The 21,608-nt window shown below is 42.9% G+C and overlaps 1 protein-coding gene across 2 annotated transcripts in view; it reads right to left on the bottom strand.

Moving 5' to 3' along the window:
- Positions 1-21,608, bottom strand: part of SMYD2 (SET and MYND domain containing 2) — a 55,778-nt gene that overhangs the window by 19,493 nt on the left and 14,677 nt on the right. Inside the window, exons 2-3 of one of the 2 annotated variants that reach the window (XM_005540829.4) lie at positions 11,551-11,614; positions 1,928-2,038 (exon numbers count right to left, since the gene is read on the bottom strand). In XM_005540829.4, coding sequence (XP_005540886.3) covers positions 1,928-2,038; positions 11,551-11,614 — 175 coding nt within the window. The remainder of the gene's footprint in view (positions 1-1,927; positions 2,039-11,550; positions 11,615-21,608) is intronic. The other variant, XM_074036488.1, reaches the window with a different exon arrangement.

Below are 21,608 nucleotides of genomic sequence, written 5' to 3'. Positions count from 1 at the left end.
GAATGAAGCTTGTATAAACTCATCTTTGCATTCAGACTACCCTCCTGGTGCCGAAATATCTCAATAGTTCTTTTTTAGAGCAGAAATCTTCCATTCACGGAATGCATTTTCATAAGATTTATAAGTCATCTCTCTTGGGAAAGCTTTTCATTCAGGAAAGTCTACCAGCCTCTTCTGAATTCTTAAAATATCACTATACATATCATCAATAATTCAGGGGAAGAAAATAATAAAACACTGGCTTGGCCACCCCATCCTCCCAAGATGCGCAGAGATCCCATCTGATGACTTACTAGCTCTGATGCCTCACCCAGTCATCCTATTCCCTCTGACTCATTCAGCCCAAATACTCTGCATAAATTTAAAGATAACTGTTATTAAGGATCCGAAAGTTAACCTCCTGCAGGGAAAGAATTCTGATGCTTTGGTCTCACTTTACAGGCAACCCATGAATGGCTTTGGATACTCTCAGCTGGCGAGGCAGCATTTCAGCAAGCACCTGACCTAAGCTGAACATAGTGGAAAGATGACCTCAGAGTTTGGAAATGTTCTACTTCTGTTTACACAGCCCAGGATCCTAACCTGGTCTGGGGACAGATACATGCTAATCCTTTCCATCACATTTGGCTTAGATTAAAAAATAGAAAAATTTTAAGGGTAGAGGAGGGCTGGTAGGTATATGGAAGAGGTAGATGAAATTTCAGTTTTGTTTTTTCCATCTCATTTACTTTGTTGCTCAGGTTGGAGTACGGTGGCACAATCACAGCTCACTGCAGCCTTGAAGTTCCGGGTTCAAGCAATTCTCCTGCCTCAGCCTCCAGAATAGCTGGGACCACAGGTGTATACCACCACGCCTGGGAAATTTTTTTAATTTTTAAAATTTATGGGTCTCACTTTGTTGCCAAGGCTGGTCTCCAACTCCTGGATTCAAACAATCCTGCTGCCTTAGCCTCCCAAAGTGCTAAGATTACAGGTATGAGCTACTATGCCTGCCCAGATGAAATTTCAGCTTTAAAAGATTTAGTCCAGAGGCCCTGCCACCAACTTCTCTGACAACACTGAGGAGCAAGACCTCCACAGCCTGGATTTAGGCCTTCTAAGCCTAAAGACATAGACATAGATGCCCAAGACATAAACATGGCTTCAGTTCATAAGTCCTAGTAAGTGTTTCTAATAAACTGGATTTGTCAGCTTCTTTCTTCTGTCTCTCAGCTTCCTTAGTCTTTGAGGGTAAGTTTGCAAAGGCCTGCCCACCAGGCCTGTGCCCACCAGGCCGATAGTCTGACTATTCTGACTCTGAATAGTCAGAGTTGGCACCACCTCTGGAGAAAGCCATTGATGACTATCATCTGTTTCCATCAAGGGCGCCTCTTTCTTTCCTCCTTCTTCACTTTTTTTTTTTTTTTAACTCTCTTCCCCTCTCTCTTGCCTCTATTTCTACTTTTCCACTCTTTCTCTTCTTTGCACAGCCACGTGGCTGCTCCATCCAATTCTTTGTCTGCCTATGCACAGGCAAGAAAGGAGCCAAGAAACAGCAGAATATTGCACAGGACAGGGGAACAGAGTACACTCTTTATGTCACAATGGACAGGGGAAAATCTCAAAGCTGCTCAGACCAATCTGCTTCCCTAGGAAGCTCTAATTATTTGGGGTCAGGCTTTTCATGTCATATATTTCTATGTAAACCTGTCATGAAAACAGCTCAGAATTTCAGAGCTGTGGCTATGCTCCTGGTCTGGGGTGAGCACAGGGCACACAACGAACCAGATTATGCCTGGAGTATTTTCCCCACCCTTGTCCATATGGATATGATAGGAAATGGGGTCTAAGGATGTTTAACGAGAGATGGTTACCAAAGGTCAGTTACTCATCTTTCTGACCTTTAAAAAAAAATAAAATGCACTTGAACACTGTCCCATTTCCTCACCTGTTTGGCCAGAATCCTTGCTGTTAGTCTTACAGTCTCTGAGGGATTCCAGTTTTCCCCAAAAACAACCATGGGAGAACATTCCAGCTTGTGCATGGGCCAATCTTCTTTCTGGAAAGATTGAAAAAAACATTATTAAAGAACAGCACATACACTGGAATAAAGTGTGAGAGAAGAGGATGCAATGAGTCCCCCTAGTTAAGGTCAAGTAAAATATGTTTCCTTTTGGAAAACACGAGGATGCTCACAAAAGCTAGAGATAAAAACATCCTTTAAGATAGACAGGATTGTATGACCTCAACTCAGGCCTGGTCAAGGTTGTTGGGAGAAGATCTACTTTGTGTTTTTTTCAAGCACCTCATGGCTTTCTGCAGCTCCTCATTATTCCAAACAACACATACATTTTTCCATCATCTGTTCAAGCTGTCAAATTGCAGAGGGAGTGATTTGAGTATCAGCCATTGATTTGGCTCTGTTGCCTCACAGTTCCGCTCTGATTTTGTTCTCACGTCAGGGCAAATAATGAAGAGTTGACTTACACGGCAATGAGTCCCTTTTACAGGTGACTTTTTAAAAAGCACAAATGAGGGTTCCATGAAGGGCAACACTGGAAGAAATTTAGGAATATTTAGGACTTCCCAAAAATGCACTGGATAAAACAGTAGTTTTCTTTCTCTCTTTCTCTCTTTCTTTCTTTCTTTCTTTCTTTTAGATGGAGTCTCGCTCTATCGCCAGGCTGGAGCACAGTGGCAGGATCCTGGCACACTGCAACCTCTGCCTCCTGTGTTCAAGCGATTCTCCTGCCTCAGCCTCCTGAGTAGCTGGGATTACAGGTGCCTGCCACCATGCCCAGCTAATTTTTGTATTTTTAGTAGAGATGGGGTTTCACCATGTTGGCCAGGATAGTCTTGATCTCTTGACCCCATGATCCGTCCGCTTTGGCCTCCCAAAGTGCAGGGATTACAGGCTTGAGCCACCATGCCTGGCCTAACAGTAGTATTCTTTCTATCATATGCCCTGAAGTTTTCCTGCCCCAAGTAGGGGGATGAAGGACACTTGCTGCTGGAAGGGTGGAGGCGTCATCACTTGAGATGGGGAAGGCACTGAGAGAAGGACCCCATGGTGTTTTGGAGGCCAAGGGAGGAAAGTACTTTGAGGACCAGGGAGTAAATGATGATGCCAGTGCTGGAGAGAGGCTTAGTGTGAGATGACGGAGAATGTGACTTGGAATCATGGAAGCTTGTTGGTTTTCATAAAAACCAGTTTTGGTGGGATGATGGGGTAAGAAACGACTGGGAGCAAATTCAAGAGAGAATGAAAGGAGACACAGCTTAGAGTAGTGGGAAGCTGCGGGGGATTTTTTTTTTTTTTTTTTTTTAGGTGGGAAATGTCAGAGCACGTTGTATACTGATGGGAGCCCTTACAAACTGTCTCTTTCACAACGGGGTACTGTCCTCTCTGTCCTTGACCTTCCCTAGCTCAGAAAATGGCCATAAATGCTCAGGGCAGGGAGGCTGATGTGGGTGGATCACCTGAGGTCAGGAGTTTGTGACTGGCCTGGCCAACGTGGTAAAACCCCATCTCTACTAAAAATAAAAGAATTAGTCGAGCATGGTGGCATGTGCCTGTAGTCCCAGCTACTCGGGAGGCTGAGGCAGGAGAATCGCTTGAACCCAGGAGGCGGAGGTCGCAGTGAGCCGAGATTGCACCACTGCACTCCAGCCTGGGCAACAGTGTGAGATTCTGTCTCAAAGATAAAAATATATGCTCAGGCCAGAAAGCTAGAGTTATCCTTGGCGCTGCTCTCTCACTCACACTCCACATTCAGTCAGTTCTGGCAAATCCTCTGTCTCTGCCCAGAATCTGATCCCATCTTAGTGCCCCAACCTTTCTACCCAGCTGCAGCCCCACCGTCTCTCATGACTAATGTCCTGCCACTGCCTTCTAACTGGATGCCCGCTTCTGTCCTTGTTCCCATGGACTAGGTTCCAGAGAGCAGCCTGAGGGATCCTGTTGACAAAACTCAGATCAGGCCAGTCCTCAGCTCAAAACCTAACGGCTTTTCTCATCCAGGCAAAAGGCCAAGCGATAAAGGTAACCTAGGAGGCCATACGTGATGGGAGTGCCCCTGCACCACCCCCAGCCCGTCATCTCCCACCGCACTCTCGCCTGCCTCACTGCACTTGGCCACAGCAGTGTCCTGGCTGCGCCTGCAGCTATGCACCTGCCTCAAGGCCCTTTGCACTTGCTCTGTTTTGTGGCTAGCACTCTCCTCCCCTGGATATCTATGTGGCTCCCTTCCTCCTCCTCTCCAGCCGCTGCTGGAATGTCACCTTCTCAAGATACCTGCCACCATCACCCTGTCAGAAACAGCACTGCCCCATCATTCTCCCTTTCCTTGTTTTCTGCAGCTTCTTAGTACTTCTCACCACCTGAGCATATTACAAATTGATTAGTTGTTTGGTTTAGTATCTGTCTCTCCCTAGGAAAATAAAGAAACTTTACTTTGTTCATAGCTGTAACCCCAGAACTGACAACAGTGCCTGGCATTTACTAGGCACTCAATATAGTTGCTGAAGGAATGAAGCTGTCTCCCTACCCCCTTCCCTCCACCCTGATCCCCCAAGAAGGAAGCACATACTGTCACTTAATGATTTAATGCAGTCTGTGGTACAGCCCCTTAGCTCAAGTTCTGGGCCAAGATGTTCTGCAGAGTTAAACAACGCCGCGCCAAATATAACTAAGAGCAGGGAGGAAAAGAAATGACAAGATATGCACAACGGAGAAGAGAATCTGTTTTTAGCCAAAGCCTAAAATGAGAGCATGGTGATGAGGCAAAGAGGTGGGAACAGGTGGGTCTGGCTCCCTGCAGACTAATCAGCTCCCTCCTCAGCTGCAGAGCAAAGAGGAAAAGACAGAGATGACCCTGGGGATATCCGAGGGGATAAGGGGACCCACCAGCTGGGGACAGATGGATCATTAACAACTATAGACAAATGCCCACTCTGACTCCAGGAACTCCAAGAGAACTCCAAGACATGAACTCTGTCCCTAATGGGCCTGCAAGCCGTTGTTTCTGAACTGCAGGTGGTGCTTTGGTGTTTAGCAACTACAATGAATTCCTGGGAAGTTAAATATGAACATTTATTAATATAACTATTATTTATAAAATACAATCTATTTATTAATGTAGTTGATTTAAAATTAATTTTACTGTAAATATTACATAATAGTGACATTTATTGATATAAATGTCCTCAAAAGGAAGGGAGTCAAACATAAGGAAAGCTCTGGGAGGAAAGCAGAGTGCTGTCAAGCAGGAGGGCTACTGACCTGGCACTCAAGAAACCTGCCATTTATTCCCACTCCGCAGCGAAACAGCTGTGTGACTACGCAGGTCTCTTAATCCCTTCGCATCTGTCTCCTTGGCTGTAAATAACATGATCCTTAAGTTACTTAGCAAGTCCAGAATTCTGAGTCTATGAGTTTACACCTTCCAACAGTGATAATCAGATATCAAGCTTGAAGACTACCAACAAATGTGGGCCAAATACAGATCATCAGGCATTCATGCAGATGCAAAGGATCCCATCAGCAGATCCACAAGAAGCACTCAGAACAGTGCCTGGCCCAGGCTGCGCTCTGAAACGTTGGTAATTGTTCATTCGTTCAACAAGTCCTGCAACTGACCCTAGAGGCAGGGATGGGAGATGAAGTCTTTGACTTCAAGCAATTTATGGCAATGTCAGAACCAAGATAAAAGAGCACCTACAATTAGATACAGTCCCACTCATAGCAGTTAAAATCAGGTAGCTGGATAAACAAGAAAATGCAGAATCAGGTTAAATTTCATTAAAGAAAATTTACCATAGTAATACTGTTTCACTTCCTTTTTTGAAGGTGGATTAACGGAGGAAGGGCAGAGATATACCACGATGGCACTGCACAGCTTTAATTCTTAAAAAAGGAAGATGTGACAGTATCTAGTAAAAATGTCAGGTTTTAAGCATATTTCAATACATTCTCTTCTATCACAGAGATGGTCCACATATTTTAAAGAACCTGACAGAGACAACTACCCTAGTTTTGCCCGTAAGAAATTATAAGCAACCAGACTGGACAAAATTGAAAAAAAAATTAGGCTAACCTGATGAATAGGAATGAATGTTATAAATTATTTTTGAATACTGGCAGTACTGCTGTATACAGAGTGATTTTGCAACTCTTTATGCTTTTTTAAATGTTATCCATTTTTCTAAAAGTTTTCCCACTATTCTTCAAAATTCAAGATAGTGCTCCTGCCCTGATTGCAATCCTTATAAAATTTTCTGTAAACCAGGATCTCATTTTCCAAAACTAAAATAAAATAATAAAATACACATATAAGCACAGAAGGGATTCAGGAAGATATATACCAAAGTATTTTCTCAAGGAATCGGATTATGAATACTTATTCTGTTCTAGTAGTCTGCACTTTCTGATTCTCCCATAATGAGGACAGATTGTACAACTTAATCCAATCTATAAAAAAGGTGAGATATGGAATTTTTCATACTGATGGTCCTCTTTTAAAACTTCTAATTCATCTTCAACTAAGATAATAACTACTGTGCATGGCTTTCACTTTTGCGCCTAGTCAAAAATGCTTAAAGATGCATAAAGAGTTGCAAAATTGTCTCATGGTGCACCGGCATTTCCAGCACTGGAAGAAAAGAGTGATTACTATGGCATCCAGTTTCCTGCTGAGCAAATATGTTGCCTTCCTCGATAAGGAGACTGGATTTTCATCATGAAGTCCCTTTTCTGCCTCTAGCATTTGGTGCTTCTATTCTTCTAACAACAAACACAGTCTACCTGTACACATTCACATGTGATTTCTTAAAATGTGGAAGAGGGAGAAAATGTCACAGGATTTCTGCTTTCCACTAGCATGATCCTCAAGAAGAAGAGTACAAAAGCAATCAGGTGGACACCTGACCACCTTATACACAGATGGCTCATGCTGCTGAGCTAACATCACTAGGACATACGCTTTGCGTTTTCCCAATCTAAGCGATGATACATACTCAGTCATTCACATGCATTTCTTCCTACTGGTGATATTAAAGGTTTAGACAAAAAGATTGGCCCAAATTTAAGATGCTTCCTATGGCTGACAAGAGAGAACTGATCCAGGATTGAACCTACGACTCTGGCCCCATTACACTAATCACCCATAACAATAGCATTTATTAGACATGTTCTATACTTCAGTTATTTTCTAGGTAATGATAAGGGCCTACTGTTTTCTCACATGCTCCTCATACACACTTAAAAAAAAAATCCCTTCCTACTTTCAAAGCTTACTCATAACCCCCTCAGCTCTAAAACACAAAGGTTTTCTTCTTTATAGTCATTACGGTTAAGAAATATACCCTAGAAAGTTCTACTGCACAATGATTTATTCTATATAATAACTTTCTAAAACTCTTCTCTTGAAAATATCCTGGTACAATTTATGGGTGAATGAATAATATACTTTGCTTCCCAGGTGTATTTAGAAAAATAAATACAGTTCATTAAAATACACAGGTTACAAAATAACACGCCCAACTAAAAAGGAATTTCTGTTTCTTTTGTATTTCCTCCCATTACCCTTTCATGCATTAGCAATTAAAATCTTTCCTCTGGCACCATCACACTGAGTCAAGTGAACTAAGAGGAAAGTAACAGGACAAGACAGAACCAAACTGTATCAAATAAAGCAAAATCCGAAAGCACAGCATGCAGACAGAAGAGGGCTTGGGGAGAACATACACCATGGCTAGGATCCCCTAAGAAGCTTTACTCTTTGTAAAGAGGAAATCCCCAGGAAGCAATGTGAGCCTTTAGGACTCTGGGAGAGGTTTCTGGCCAAGGCGACAATGGACGCAGCTCTCCCCTTTCACATCCACTGAAGGCCACTTCTCTTCCTCTGACATTCCCACAGCACCTCCTTTTCTAGAGGGCCCTCACTTCTCCCAAGCACACTACTGTAAAGGGGTGAAAGCCCTCCCCAAGTAGTGTGTAAAGTCTCATCTTCATTCCGCCACTGTTTGACCTTGGGAGATCTTGGATCACCCAACCACTTGGGACTATGCTTTCTTATCTACTGACACACTGAACTTGATAATCTCTATCCCAACTCCACCATCTGCTGTGTGGCACCGACCACCTGATGACTCCAGGGGGGTAGGGCCTACCTTTGAGAAAGCACCAGTTAATTACTGGCAGCTGAGGGCCATGCTTTCTTAGGTGGAGAATCACTCAATTACCTTCCTCATCGCCGCTCTTGTTTTGTGCCACGTTTTATCCTTTAAGCAGAGCCTCTACTTTGATCCCATGCAAGCGCTCCCTTAAGCCAAACCCTGAACACATTTTTATCTGGAGCAGATGCCCCAGATTCCTCCCTAATGATTTCCTTTACGAAGCCCTTGCACTACCCTTTATTTCTAGGCACTTACTTTTATTAAACCTTTATGTCTGCTCTATCTCTTTATAATACACTGCCCATACTTATTTAGTTCTTCAGTACTAAAGGATGAAAAACCTTAATGGTCATTAGCCTCTTCCTTCAGCAGTGGGAGAGAGATGAAACAGAAATGAAACTTACAGGTCAGATCCAGCCTGCCACCTCTAGAAACAAGAGGCTTCAGGAGCTGCGGTACCACTCACCTCCTACAAGGGTGCTTTGGTCACCGGATACTTAACAGAAGCACAGGAAAGCAGAATTGCAGAAGTAATCCCCAGTGCTCAGGGTGCCCCTGCCCGGGAACTGAGTAAGCAGCAGGGGAAACTCCATCACGAGGCTGAACACAGCAGGCTCTCTTGGCCTGCAGCCTTGCACCAGTAGAATCACATAACTGTTTCCTCCATCCTGGAGTTCCTTGCTCCCCTAAACAATTGGCTCATTATGAAGTGACCACCTGTACAGTTTTGTTCAAGGGCGGGACATCTAGACTGTTCAACTTCTTGTTGTAGAGTAATAAACTGGCATTGTGGCACATACAGGTTGGGATATTGGTTAATGTGAGCCTCCCCCAAGGGAGGACACCCCTCATTGCACGCTTACAAATGAGGTCTCTGAATCTGCACATCTGGGATTCTAGGTCCTGGGGACAGGGAAACCATAAAGGGCATCTCAAATCCCAACGTGGGCCATGACGATTCATCAAAATACTGCCACCCCGTAAGGCCTAACAGAAGACAGTTTAGCAGCGTGCTCAGGAGACTCAGACTCGGAGCTAATTCCACATGCCACATACTCTGATGGTACTCATTAATACTCTGTTCACAGCTACTTAACGGAGTTAAGACTGATTTTATAATAAGCATTGTTCACACAACATACACCATCAGTACCCTCAAGTTCTTAGAATCCAGTCATTCTCTCAGGCTGAAAAACCAAGCTCCTTAAATCAAAACTATGCTGTTTATTTCTTTGCATAAAGCTAAGCTTTAGTCTAGCCTGAATTACACAAATTCGATTTTCCTGTGGACTGTAATATGATTATCTACACTAACTCCTCACACCTGTATATAGGGTTACAGCTTACATAAAACTTTAATATCTATCACATCACGTGGTCCCTAACTCATCAAGGTGGGCACCACTGTCCTCAGTTCAGATTTAAAGAAACTGAGCCTCGGGGATGTTTTGTAACTTGCCAATTTCTCTCTTTCTTTTGAGACAGAATTTCACTCTTGTCGCCCAGGCTGCAGTGCAAAAGCGCGATCTCCGCTTACTGCAACCTCTGCCTCCCAGGTTCAAGCAATTCGCTGGCCTCAGCCTCCACAGTAGCTGGGATTACAGGCACCCGCCACCATGCCTGGCTAATTTTTTCCTATTTTTAGTAGAGACGGGGTTTCACCATGTTGGCAAGGCTGGTCTTGAACTCCTGACCTCAGGTGATCCATCCCCCTTGGCCTCCCAAAGTACTGGGATTAGAGGCGTGAGCCACCGCGCCCGGCCATAACTTGCCAATTTCATACAAGTAGCAGAGCCAGGACGGGCTCCTAGGACCACGGCCTCTTGCTACTCTGCTATATGATCTGAACTACATGTGACTCCTTATGCTTGCTTTGCTACAGAACCAGAATGGAATGAGTTAACTTTTTAGAAGTGTTTAACTTACATATAGAAACAGCTAACTCATCTGGCAGGCCTAGAATCAAACTGTATATGTCGCAGGGCCTGCTGATCTCTACAATGCCAATGCACTACTCTATCTACAATTGGTAGGAGCAAAGTATGATCTTTCCTCTTCAAAAGAAGGCACCCTCCCCGAAAACTCAACTACGAGCTCCATTTATATTCTCACTGCCACACAGGCTGACAGCCTCTGGGAGCCTGCTGTGGGAAACACAGGGAAGGGGACGGTGCCTATGGTCTTCAGAGCCAAGGCAGAGTCTGAGATTCGCAAGCCAAGGTCTCAGCCTGTGCTTCATTCTGGGGAGGGGCCGCTGTCCCTGGGGCGCTACAGTCAGATGAGACACCAGGGCTTAGCAATCTCTCCCACTGCTAAATAATGCTCTTTGAGGCCTTTCAAAGGCCAACAGTGTAGGGAGGTGAGAAAGAAAAAAAAAATAGTGGGTAAGCCAAAGTAGACTGGGGATGGGGCTGGAGGGTAGGGAGGGGAGAAGGACGACACCAGGTATTTGGAACAACAAAAAGAGATGCAGATATGGAGAAAATCTTCCCTGTACCATAGAACCACCCCTTACCAGCATCACCATTTCCCAAGGTATATTAATAGGTTCCCTTTAAAAATAAATGCCAGGGGGAATATAGAGAGATCGAACAAGAAGGCTTACAAATTCACAATGCCATACTAGTGTATCAAAGACTATAACAGGTTCTGAAGTAAAGAGACCACGTTCCCCTAAATTGTTTGAACATGAAATGCATTTTCTGTGGAATATCTCCGAACATTTTGTGGAACGAGTGTTTACTGTAACAGTTTGAGAAATACCACTTTTAGGCCTTCAAAGAGTCTACCAAGAATTCCTCCAACATCCTCATTAACCTTCCCATTCCTACATTTCAGGATTCATTTGAGACTCATCCATCCTGAACCCCTCAGCCCTGACTGCTCCTGAGGCACTGGCCCCAATTATGAGTTCAGAATAGCCCCCCCCCTGGCTATACAGAGTCTGGACCAGGGGCTCATCTGAGTCTCGCTGTAAGCAGGTTGGATTCAAACAGCCCAAGGGTAAGATGTAGCCTGCTATGGAGGAATTTATAAAAACACAACAATAAAAAATTTAAAAACTTAAAGACAGAATTTTAACATTGTTTATTTGTCATCTCTGCATTTTCCATCTGTGGCTGCAGTCCTTGGGGCAAACTTGCTAGCACACCTGCCTGTATCTAACATGGTCTTCTCTTCTCCTGCACCTCAATTTTGGTGCTGCATGCGGCCTCAAACTGCTACTGCCTATCACTGGCTGCCTGTGAGGTGGGGGTCAGCATACATCCAAGGATATCCAGCCACATCCTGTGCTTTCCAGCTCTGGCTACAGGGGGGCGCTGAGGAATGCCATGACGAGGAAGAGGAGGACTTCAGAGGAAATTAGGCCCTCCCTGCCAATGGCCCAGCACCTACCTGACACTCCACATTGCAGTAAAATGCCTGCTTGCATCTTCCACATTTGGACAATCCTTCTTTCCTTAAAAACAGAAAGGGCACTGTAGTGGTGAGAGGCACAGAAACGTGAAGCTGTACATTTTATCATGCAATAACAAAAGCCACCTGGTTGGAAAGCAGAGCCAAGGTTCACCTTACCTTACTCTCCCACCAAGAAGGCACATGTTCCTTAACGAGAGTTTGACCAGATTTAGCCTTTGAGGAGTGAGTGAGTCAAACAGCGCACGCACTCACATTTACCGAGCCCACCAGTATGAAGGGTGCTGTCCAAAGAGATGAGGGACAACGGCTCTGACTGACTGGTGACCTGGCCAAAATCACCAAGGCTATGAACATCATCTGTACTACTGGTCAGTAGTTTAGGGCAAGTCAAGGTTCTTATGTCCTGATTTTCTCATCTGCTAAAGAGGCACAGAAATAAACAAAACCATGTTGTAGGTTTGACCCCACGAAGATGAAGTGTTGGGGTGTAGCTGCTCTAGTGAAAATCCCATGTGAGTGACAACTCTCATTATTTAGAAACTGCAAGTAATGCAAAGATGGAATTTAGTATGCTAGGACTATATGAATGTCGTCCAGAAAGCTAAGTTTAAAAGTGCAACCTAGCAAGTGGAGATAGATTCTTTTTTTTTTTTTTTTTTTTAAAGACAGGGTCTCACTCTGTCACCCAGGCTGGAGTGCAGTGACATGATTCTGGCTCACTACAGCCTCGACTTCCCAGGCTTAGGCCATTCTCCCACATCAGCTCCCAAGTAACCGGGACTACAGGGCATGTGCCACCATGCCTGGCTAATTTTTGTATTTTTTGTAGAGACGGGGTTTCATCATGTTGCCCAGGCTGATCCCCAACTCCTGGGCTCAAGCCATCCACCCGCCTCAGCCTCCCAAAGTGCTGGTATTATAGGCATGAGCCACCGTGCCCCTGCCAAGAGATAGATTCTTGAATACAGTATTATGGGATCTGATGGCTACACATGCCCATTTTGTCAGTGTACTATTTAGCTATTCTTCTGCCTCTTCATAATGGGGTCAATTCAACTTATTCATTGTTATATCATTTTCCTGCTTCCCATAAAGGACGGGGACATTGTTGCTTCCCAACTGTTAGGTGCTAGCGTGTGTATTGTGTGAGATGAACCAAAGCTTTTTCAAAAGCTGAAAAGCCACTGAATTAAGCCACATACTACAAAACTCTTTACTTTTTTCCCGAAGTAGGGAACAATTACATTGTTTAAGTCAGAGCGCAATCGGTAAAACCTGCTGTCTAACTCTTTCCTACCCCGGTGAAGCCAGCTTCTGGACTTGTGGAGATACCGACACCATGAAGCGGCTACGCTGCCACAGAGCCACCCTGTGCCACCTCGTCCCACCTCCTCTGCAGCCCAGCAGAGCTGACGGGGATGGGGGCGGGAGCGTGCACGGTGGGGCTGACATCTTATAATACGGATATACATATTGTCACGCTGCAGAATCCTCCGCGTCTTCTCGTTAGCAAGTGGTAGTCACCACACTCCTCCTACAGAATCAAGGAAGTCTTCCAAAAATTCTGCTGTTGGAACTAAACAGACTGCCTTGCAGCTTTCATGACAGCACTTGGATTCCAAGAAGCAGACTGAAGAATGTGGGAGAAAAACACATCTCGGGGTTGAGGCATAAATAAATATTCCAAGTTTGCACACCTCAATAGTTCAAAAAGGAACCTGCTAATTTAGCTGATGTATTCTCTGGTCTAAAATACTCCCCCTAACCCCCAGGGTATATCTGAAGGGACTGAACTCTGACTTTGCATTTCAGAATATAAAAGAAACAAGATGCACAGACCCTTGCTCTCTCGGGAAATGCACTAAAAAAATCACGGTGGTCGTCAGTAAGCACTGGGTGACGTGCGCTGTGCAGAAATGCCCAGGGGAGGAAAAGCAAAGACAGCAGAGCCAGGGAGGAAGCTTGCAAACTTCTTTCCACAGAGAGGTGTATCAGGAAATAGATAACGGTGGGAGATGCTACCCTTTAAAAATGTCCATCTGAAAAGTCATCTTTAATGTTTGTTTTTATAGGGGCAGGTTAGAGACCTCTAAGAACTTGGTTGAAGCTTTTAACTTTCTCTAATAACCCACCTTCTCCCCCAACCCTAATGAAACAAAAGAAGTATGTAAAATTTCAAGGGCTTTTTGAAATTCATTCAACATGAATAAGTTAAACAGCATTTAACTTGTTGTTAAATGCTGAACAACAAAAAAATTAACAGGCTCAGAGGCCACCTAAAAGCCCATATGTAGGACCAGCAAAGAGCCTCTGACACCAGCGTTATGAACACCTGATGTAAGAGATTAGAAAATCATCACGGTTAAAAAGATATTTATTAGCTCCACAACATACAAAAATGGCAAGGATTAATACAGGTTTTCTTGCACAGAAACCAGAAGTAAAGTTAACCTGAAACCAATACTTGTTTGCAGCCTCCACGTAACATCCCAAGGAGATAGTAGGCAACTAGGCTCTAGGGAACTAAGAAAGAACTCCATTGAGATTTCATCAAAATAATACCTCTCCCAAAGGCTGGCCTTCATTCGAACCAGCTTGTCACCAAGCCCACAGCCACAAACAATAAAGAGCAGGAAGTAAAGGCTAACTTTTCAGTGTTGGCAATATGATATATACATCATTTCTACTATCTATCCCAGTGGTTCTCAAGAAGGTCTGCAGACTGCTGGGGTCCTGGAGACCCTTTCAGGGAGCTGGTGAGAGACAGAATTCAGATTATTTGCTTTTTTTCTCACTGTCTTAACATTTGCGATGCAGAAGGTGTAAGGCATAAAGGTTCCTGGAGGGTAGTAAACCTTCAGATGCCTGAGTGTAAATCAAAGCCCAGGAAACACTGTATTCTTTTTTTTTTTTAGACAGAGTCTTCCTCTGTTGCCCAGGCTGGAGTGCAATGGTGCAATCTTGGCTCACTGCAACCTCCACCTCCTGGGTTCAAGCAATTCTCCTCCCTCAGCCTCTTGAGTAGCTGGGATGACAGCCAGGCGTGATGACGCCCAGCTAATTTTTGTATTAGTAGAGACAGGGATTCACCATGTTGGCCAGGGTGGTCTCGAACTCCTGACCTCAGCTGATCCGCCCGCCTCAGCCTTCCAAAGTACTGGGATTACAGGCATGAGCCACCACGCCCGGTCGGAAACACTGTATTCTTTACTGCCACACTGTTAGTAAGAGGGGGAAAGCCAGTTTCACGAGTGTCCCTGACATTTATGAAATTAACTTTACTAAATGAATATTAACTTTACTAAATCTCGATTCTTAAGTATATATCTCTTTGGCATTGTATAGTGAAGCAGGAAGAATGCAAAAAGTATTTCTGCCTCGTACTGAAGTCCAGTGGCTATGTCACGAAAGAGCACTGGTGTGATCACTGGCGTTGTAAACTGAACTAGCCACTTTCTTCTTGGAACATTCCTGGCCTTTTCTTTCTTTCTTTTTTTAACTTGAAAGAACAGCTTTAGATAAACTGTGGTTATTCAGACTTGGGCATTTGGCAGATATATTACTGAAATGAATGAAGTGAGCCTGTCACTTCCAGGAAAACAACACTCGCTGCTAATGATAAAATTTGAGTTTTCAAGGAAAAATTAGAATTTTGGGAAACACAGATCTGCCATCCTGAGCCTGACAGCTTCTCAATACTGAAGACTTATCTGATGAGACTAGTGATAATATTAAGAAATATGATTTTTTGATATGGTTTGATAAAATGAGTCAATTTTCAGGAGAGCTGTACAATCGAGGTAACTAATATTTTCCAAATGGCCAATGACACTGTTTCAAAAGTTATGCATGGCAAAAAAGTCATTCCAAGTGTAAGGGAAGCCAATAGATTTTATGTCATTGAGTACATAAAGTTCACAATATGGCTTCTGATTGCACATCACAACTTTTAAGACAACATCAATTATCAAAGTTTAGTGATGAATCAAATAAGAACATTGCATGTAACTGAGAAAGGTATCGAAATACCCTTCTCTTACCAATTACATATCTATGTGAAGCTTTATTTTTACTACATAATCCAACTAAAACATGACAGACTGAATTCAGAAGCATATTTGAGAATCTAGTTGTCTTCTATAAATCCAGACATTAAAGAGACTTAACAAAAATTTAAAACAAAAACACTATTCTCAGTAATTCTTTTGTTTTGGAAGATATTTCTCACAGAAAAATGTTAGAATAGTTGTTATTTCAAAATGAAGAAACCTTCAAAATTTTCTGTTTAACTTGACATATGATACATAATGACAGATATAACTCATATAAACAAAAGCTCTCTGCGATTCTCAATAACCTTTAAGAGTACAGAGGGACCCTGAAACCAAAAAGTTTGAAAACTGCTGATCTATTTTAGTAATCTCATCAGGTCTAAGAAGAAGCTATTATTATTCCTATTTTCCAAATGAAGATAATGAGGGTCTTAGACATGAAACAACGAATCCAACATGGTCATTCTGCAAGTAGGTGGCAGAATTGGAATTCACAGATCTTGTTTCCATCATGCCGGAGCATCCTTCCTTGAGTACTGTGACAATGGTTCAGGAGGGGAGACTCCATGCAGCAAAAACAGTCTTTCTACGAGAGTGGATAAGCTAACAGTAACAACACAGCATGGGAGAGGCATGCTTTACTCTAGTCTGCATAATGCCCGGGCTCCAGGCTCCAGTGGTATCCCATTAATGTCACTTTGCTTTAAAGATAGAATGGGGAGGGGATCCAGGATCATTTTTCAAAATGAGATACGGGGAGGGAACATCCACACAAGAGCGTCTCTCAACTCACTGTGCTCCAGGAACCCATTTCACTTGAAACAGACTGTAAGAAAGCAAGGATTGATGTATTTATTGTGTACATAGGTCCTTCCTCTCATTCAGTATGGTGAGGCTACTTGTTTCTCCAACAGATCCTGGGAGAGTCCAAGCTGGATCATGTCCTCTAGGAATCTGGTGAGAGAACACTGCACTCCTCACTAAAAACTGAAAAGCTCTGCCTGGCTCTAGGGAAGACTTTACTACACGTATGCTCAGTGAACCAAATACCTGGTTATATGCAAATTTTCCTTTTTTAAAATAATAATTTCAACTTTTATTTTAGATTCTATGGGTACATGTTCAGGTTTGCTGCATAGGGATTTTGCATGATGCTGAGGTTTGGAATATAAATGATCCCATCACCCAGGTAGTGAGCATAGTGCCCAACACGTAGTTTTTTTAGCCCTTGCTCCCTCCCCTCTCTCCTTCCTAGTAATCTCAGTGTCTAATGTTGCCATCTTTACGTCCATGAATATCCAATGTTTAGCTCCCACTTCAAAGTGAGAACACGGCTGGGCGCGGTGGCTCACGCTTGTAATCCCAGCACTTCAGGAGGCCGAGGCGGGCGGATTATGAGGTCAGCAGATCAAGACCACCCTGGCTAGCATGGTGAAACCCCGTCTCTACTAAAAATACAAAAAATGAGCTGGGCATGGTGGCACATGCCTCTAGTCCCAGCTACTCGGGAGGCTGAGGCAGGAGAATTACTTGAACTCGGGAGGCAGAGGTTGCAGTGAGCCGGGACAGCGCCACTGCACTCCAGCCTGGGCAACAGAGACTCCATCTCAAAAAAAAAAAAAAAAAAGAAGTGAGAACACGAGGTATTTGGTTTTCTGTTTCTGCATTTGCTTAGGATAAGGGCCTCCAGCTGCAACTATGTTGCTGCAAAAGACACAATTTCATTCTTTTTTATGACTGCATAGCATTCTATGGTATATATGTACTATGTTTTCTTTATCCAATCCACTGTTGATGGGCACCTACGTTAATTCTGTGTCTTTGCCAGTGTGAACAGTGCTACAATGAACATTTGAGTGTCTTTTCAGTAGAACAATTTATTTTCCTTTTGGTATATACCCAGTAAAGGGATTGCTGGGTCGAATGGTAGTTCTGTTTTAAGTCCTTTGAGAAATCTCCAAACTGCTTTCTACAGTGGCTGAACTAATTTACATTCCCACCAACAATGTATAAGCATTCCTTTTTCTCCACAGCCTCACCAGCATCTGTTGTTTTTTTATTTTTCTGGAGACAGGGTCTCAATCTGTTGCCCAGGTTGGAGTGCAATGGCATGATCATGGCTTGTAATTATGGCTACAGCCTCAAACTCCTGTGCTCAAGTGATTCTCTCACCTCAGCCTCCCAAGTAGCTGGGACTACAGGTACACACTATCATGTCTGGCTAATTTGTTGTCTATTTTGTAGAGATGGGGGTCTCATTATGTTGCCCAGGCTGGTCTCAAACGCCTGGTCTCAAGTGATCCTCCTGCCTCAGCCTCCCAAAATGCTGGGATTACAGGTGTGAGCCACTATGCACAGCCACATCTGTTATTTTTTCACTGTTTAATAATAGCCATTTTAACTGATGTGAGATGGTTTCTCATTGTGGTTTTGATGTGGATTTCTCTGATGATTAGTTATGTTGAACAATTTTTCATGTTTATTGGCCACTTGTATGTCTTCTTTGCCCACTTTTTAATGTTTTTTGCTTGTTCAATTAACTTCTTCACAGGTTCTGGATATTAGACCTTGGTCAGACGCATAGTTTGTGAATATTTTCTTCTACTCTGTAGGGTATCTATTTACTCTGTTGATAGTTTTTGTGCTGTGCAGAAGCTCTTTAGCTTAATTAGGTCCCACCTGTCAATCATTGTTTCAACTGCTTTTGAAGACTTAGTCATAGTTCTTTCCCAAGGCCAACGTCCAGAACGGTATTTCCTAGATGTTCTAGGATTTTTACAGTTTGAGGTCTTATATTTAAATCTTTAATCCATTTTGAGTTAATTTTTGTATATGGTAAAAGGTAGGGGTCCAGTTTCATTCTTCTGCATATGGCAAGCCAGTCATCCCAGCACCATTTATTGAATAGGGAGTCCTTTCCCCATTGCTTATTTCTGTTGACTTTGTCAAAGATCAGATGACTGTAGTGTGCAGCTTCATTTCTGGGTTCTCTACTCTGTTCTGCTGGTCTATGTCTCTGTTTTGTACCCATACCATGCTGTTTTGGTTAGCATAGCCTTACAGTATTATTTGAAGTTGGGTAATGTGATGCCTCTGGCTTTGGTCTTTTTGCTTAGGATTGCTTTGGCTATTTGGGCTCTCTTTTGGTTCTACATGAATTTTAGAAAGTTTTTTTCTTATTCTGTGAAAAATGACTTCAGTAGTTTGGTAGGAATAGTGCTGAATCTGTAGATTGCTTTGGGCAGTATGGACATTTTAACAATATTGGCTCTTCCAATCCCTGAGCATGGAATGTTTTACCATTTGTTTGTGTCATCTCTAATTTACTTCAGCAGTGTGAATTTTCTTAACATAGGTCTTCTTGGGCCAGCTTGCCTTCAGAGAAGAGAAGAAAAGCTAACAATTTTTGATAGCTACTGTTACTGATAGTGAATAACATAAGAATCGGCTTTGATCTATTTTGGTTTAAGCAATTCTAGATGAGGTGGGGTGGGGGCGGGTAGGAAGCACTGTTTAAATTATTCAGACGTGTGCTTCAGTTCTTTCCACAGCTAGCAAGAAATTTAAACTCTTCGTAAGTCTCAGGGCTGAAATTCAAACTACAACTTGCTGAGCTGGTACCTGCACTGTGCATGTGTAGTACATGTGCTGGAGAGAGAAGGAGAGAGATCCTGTGAGTGTTCGACTATTACTGACTGAAGAGTTACAGCCAGAGAGAAACTTCATATGGGCTATCCATTTTCGTTGTAGGAATATACAAAGCAGTTGGAATAAACTCTGTTTCTACAAAAGACCAGTCGTAAATTTTTCGTTTGCAATGTAATATGATCTGAATTGTTCAGGAAGTTTGGGAAAAGACTGCGCAGAATAAAGAAAACAAAATTTCCCTAAAAAAAAAAAAAAAAGAACTGAACCCCAAAGGAGTGGAACAAAAATGAAAGTGTAGAGTGAATCACTAATAACCTCTCACAGTGGTTCTCAACCTTGGCTGTCTGGGGCAGGGCTCATCAGTTCTCATTCAGTTGGTATGTGTCCGGCCCAGGCACTAGGACTTTTGGAAAGCTCCCAGGAGATTCCAATGTGCTTCTAGAATGTGGAGTCACAGGCCGATGGTAACACATTTGGGTGGAGTGGCTTTTTCGTGTGGAAATTGCTGTATACAGTTGAAGCACTCTGCAAGGCAGATTGTTTAGATTTTTCTGATATTCTTAAGAATGAATCACAGGATGGATCAGATTGTTTAACCACCTTGATGATGAACGTTTACATAAGAATAAAGTAGCTGACCCTGTCTTTTTCTAATCTGTGATGACGACGTATCCTAGAAGCAGGTGCAAGTTTTAGGAAAAAAATCCTCAGGTTTCGTTCTGCTGCTTCTTGATTCCTGTCTCACAATTTAGGATGAATATGATGAGTTACTCTTCCCACTTCCCTCTCTCAAATCCTTTTTTCTTTCTGGTACTTGATGTGCTATGTGATCTGGGGCAAGTTATTAGTCCTTTCTGAACCTCAGTTTCCTTCACTGTCAGATAAAGATATCATTTCCACCTCATAGGTTTGCTATGAAAGTTAAATGAGAAAATGCAAGCAAACATTTAACACATCGCTTAGAACACTGTAAACGTTCAATAAATGCTGGGTACTACCACACTTATAATTAGTCTTTGTGCTTTTTTTTTTTAAAGTGATGTCAACTATTGAAATACCATCAGCACAGTCTCACTCAGACTCACAGCTAGAGGATCTATGTTTCTAAAGCCTTTGTTTTATGGGCAAATATCTACCCTGCTGTGAACAGAAGGGCTCTTTGAACGTAAGAAATAGTTCCATCCACAAAGGAAGAAAAGAAATGTCACAGGAAAATGCAAGTATTTGATTATTACTGACTGCAACAGAACTTAGAAGACACGCTCCTGTCATTTCCTACTGGAGGAGACACACACAGCGATTAATTTCCTTGCTTTTAAAAATCGGAAACCATGAAGATCAACAAGTTAGAAATGTAATTAACAACTCCTGCTAGTTAACGCGTTGCCGCAGGTGCTGTTGGTCTAGATAAAAAGGATTTGATTCTGTAAGCTCCCTACTTTCTGCTACTGAAATGAATGCTTAATGGGTTTCACCATGAAAGAAAATGATACTGGCATAGACGGGGTTTGCAATAACAATTACTTTTAACTAATGGTGACAGAAGAAGTGACAAGTCTGCTCTGTTGAACAGAGGCAGCCCCAGCCAAATGAAAAAGAGAAAGGGAAAAAAGCCCAGCAGCGCAATATAACTTCACCATAGGTTGAAATAAGACAATCAGAAACAAAGTTAGCCTCCCACCCAGCGAGGGTGGTTATCCTAGCAAGGCCTCCAATCTTGTTTAAGAGAAATAAAAATTGGAGGAATTGTGGCAGAACCCTATTATAACCCTGGTCAGGGGACAAGGATAATACTCAGGCTACAGGTTTTTGTGTGATAGTGAAAGGTGCTCCACACATCACTTTAATCCACAATGTAACAGTGAACGGGACCCACGTGCAGCAGGGGGCTTCTTCCCAGGGCTGTGCTGAACCTTCGCTCAGCACCAGGCTTTGTTCTGAGGCTTGTTAAAAGTTAGAACCCGCATCCTCTTGGGGAGGCAGGAAATATTTAGGGCAGTAAGGTGGCAACTAATAGGTTTTCCCAACTATTGGAACTGGAGCTGTAATTTACAAGGAGGAAGCTGGGTTTAGTGGTTAGGGTGATGGCTGACCTAGTTACAAAATAACACGGATTTGTTTTCATGCAGGCTCTGGCCCAGACAAAATTTACCTTTGCCTTAGAAAGAAAAAAAGAAATTCACAAAGCTTATGAATATAGGAGAGAAATATTTAGCCTGTGAAACAGCGAACATTACATTTTCATTTCAGCTCCTGGACACCTATATCCGAAGCTCCTCTTGTAGGCCCTGCACAATTTCTAATAGTTAAAGCTCGTCCAAAGAATGAATGTAC

The sequence above is a fragment of the Macaca fascicularis genome, chromosome 1 (genome assembly GCF_037993035.2).
Source record: "Macaca fascicularis isolate 582-1 chromosome 1, T2T-MFA8v1.1".
Lineage (NCBI taxonomy): Eukaryota > Metazoa > Chordata > Mammalia > Primates > Cercopithecidae > Macaca > Macaca fascicularis.
Note: the sequence above shows the minus strand (reverse complement) of the source record. Positions and strands in the feature narration are given on the sequence as shown.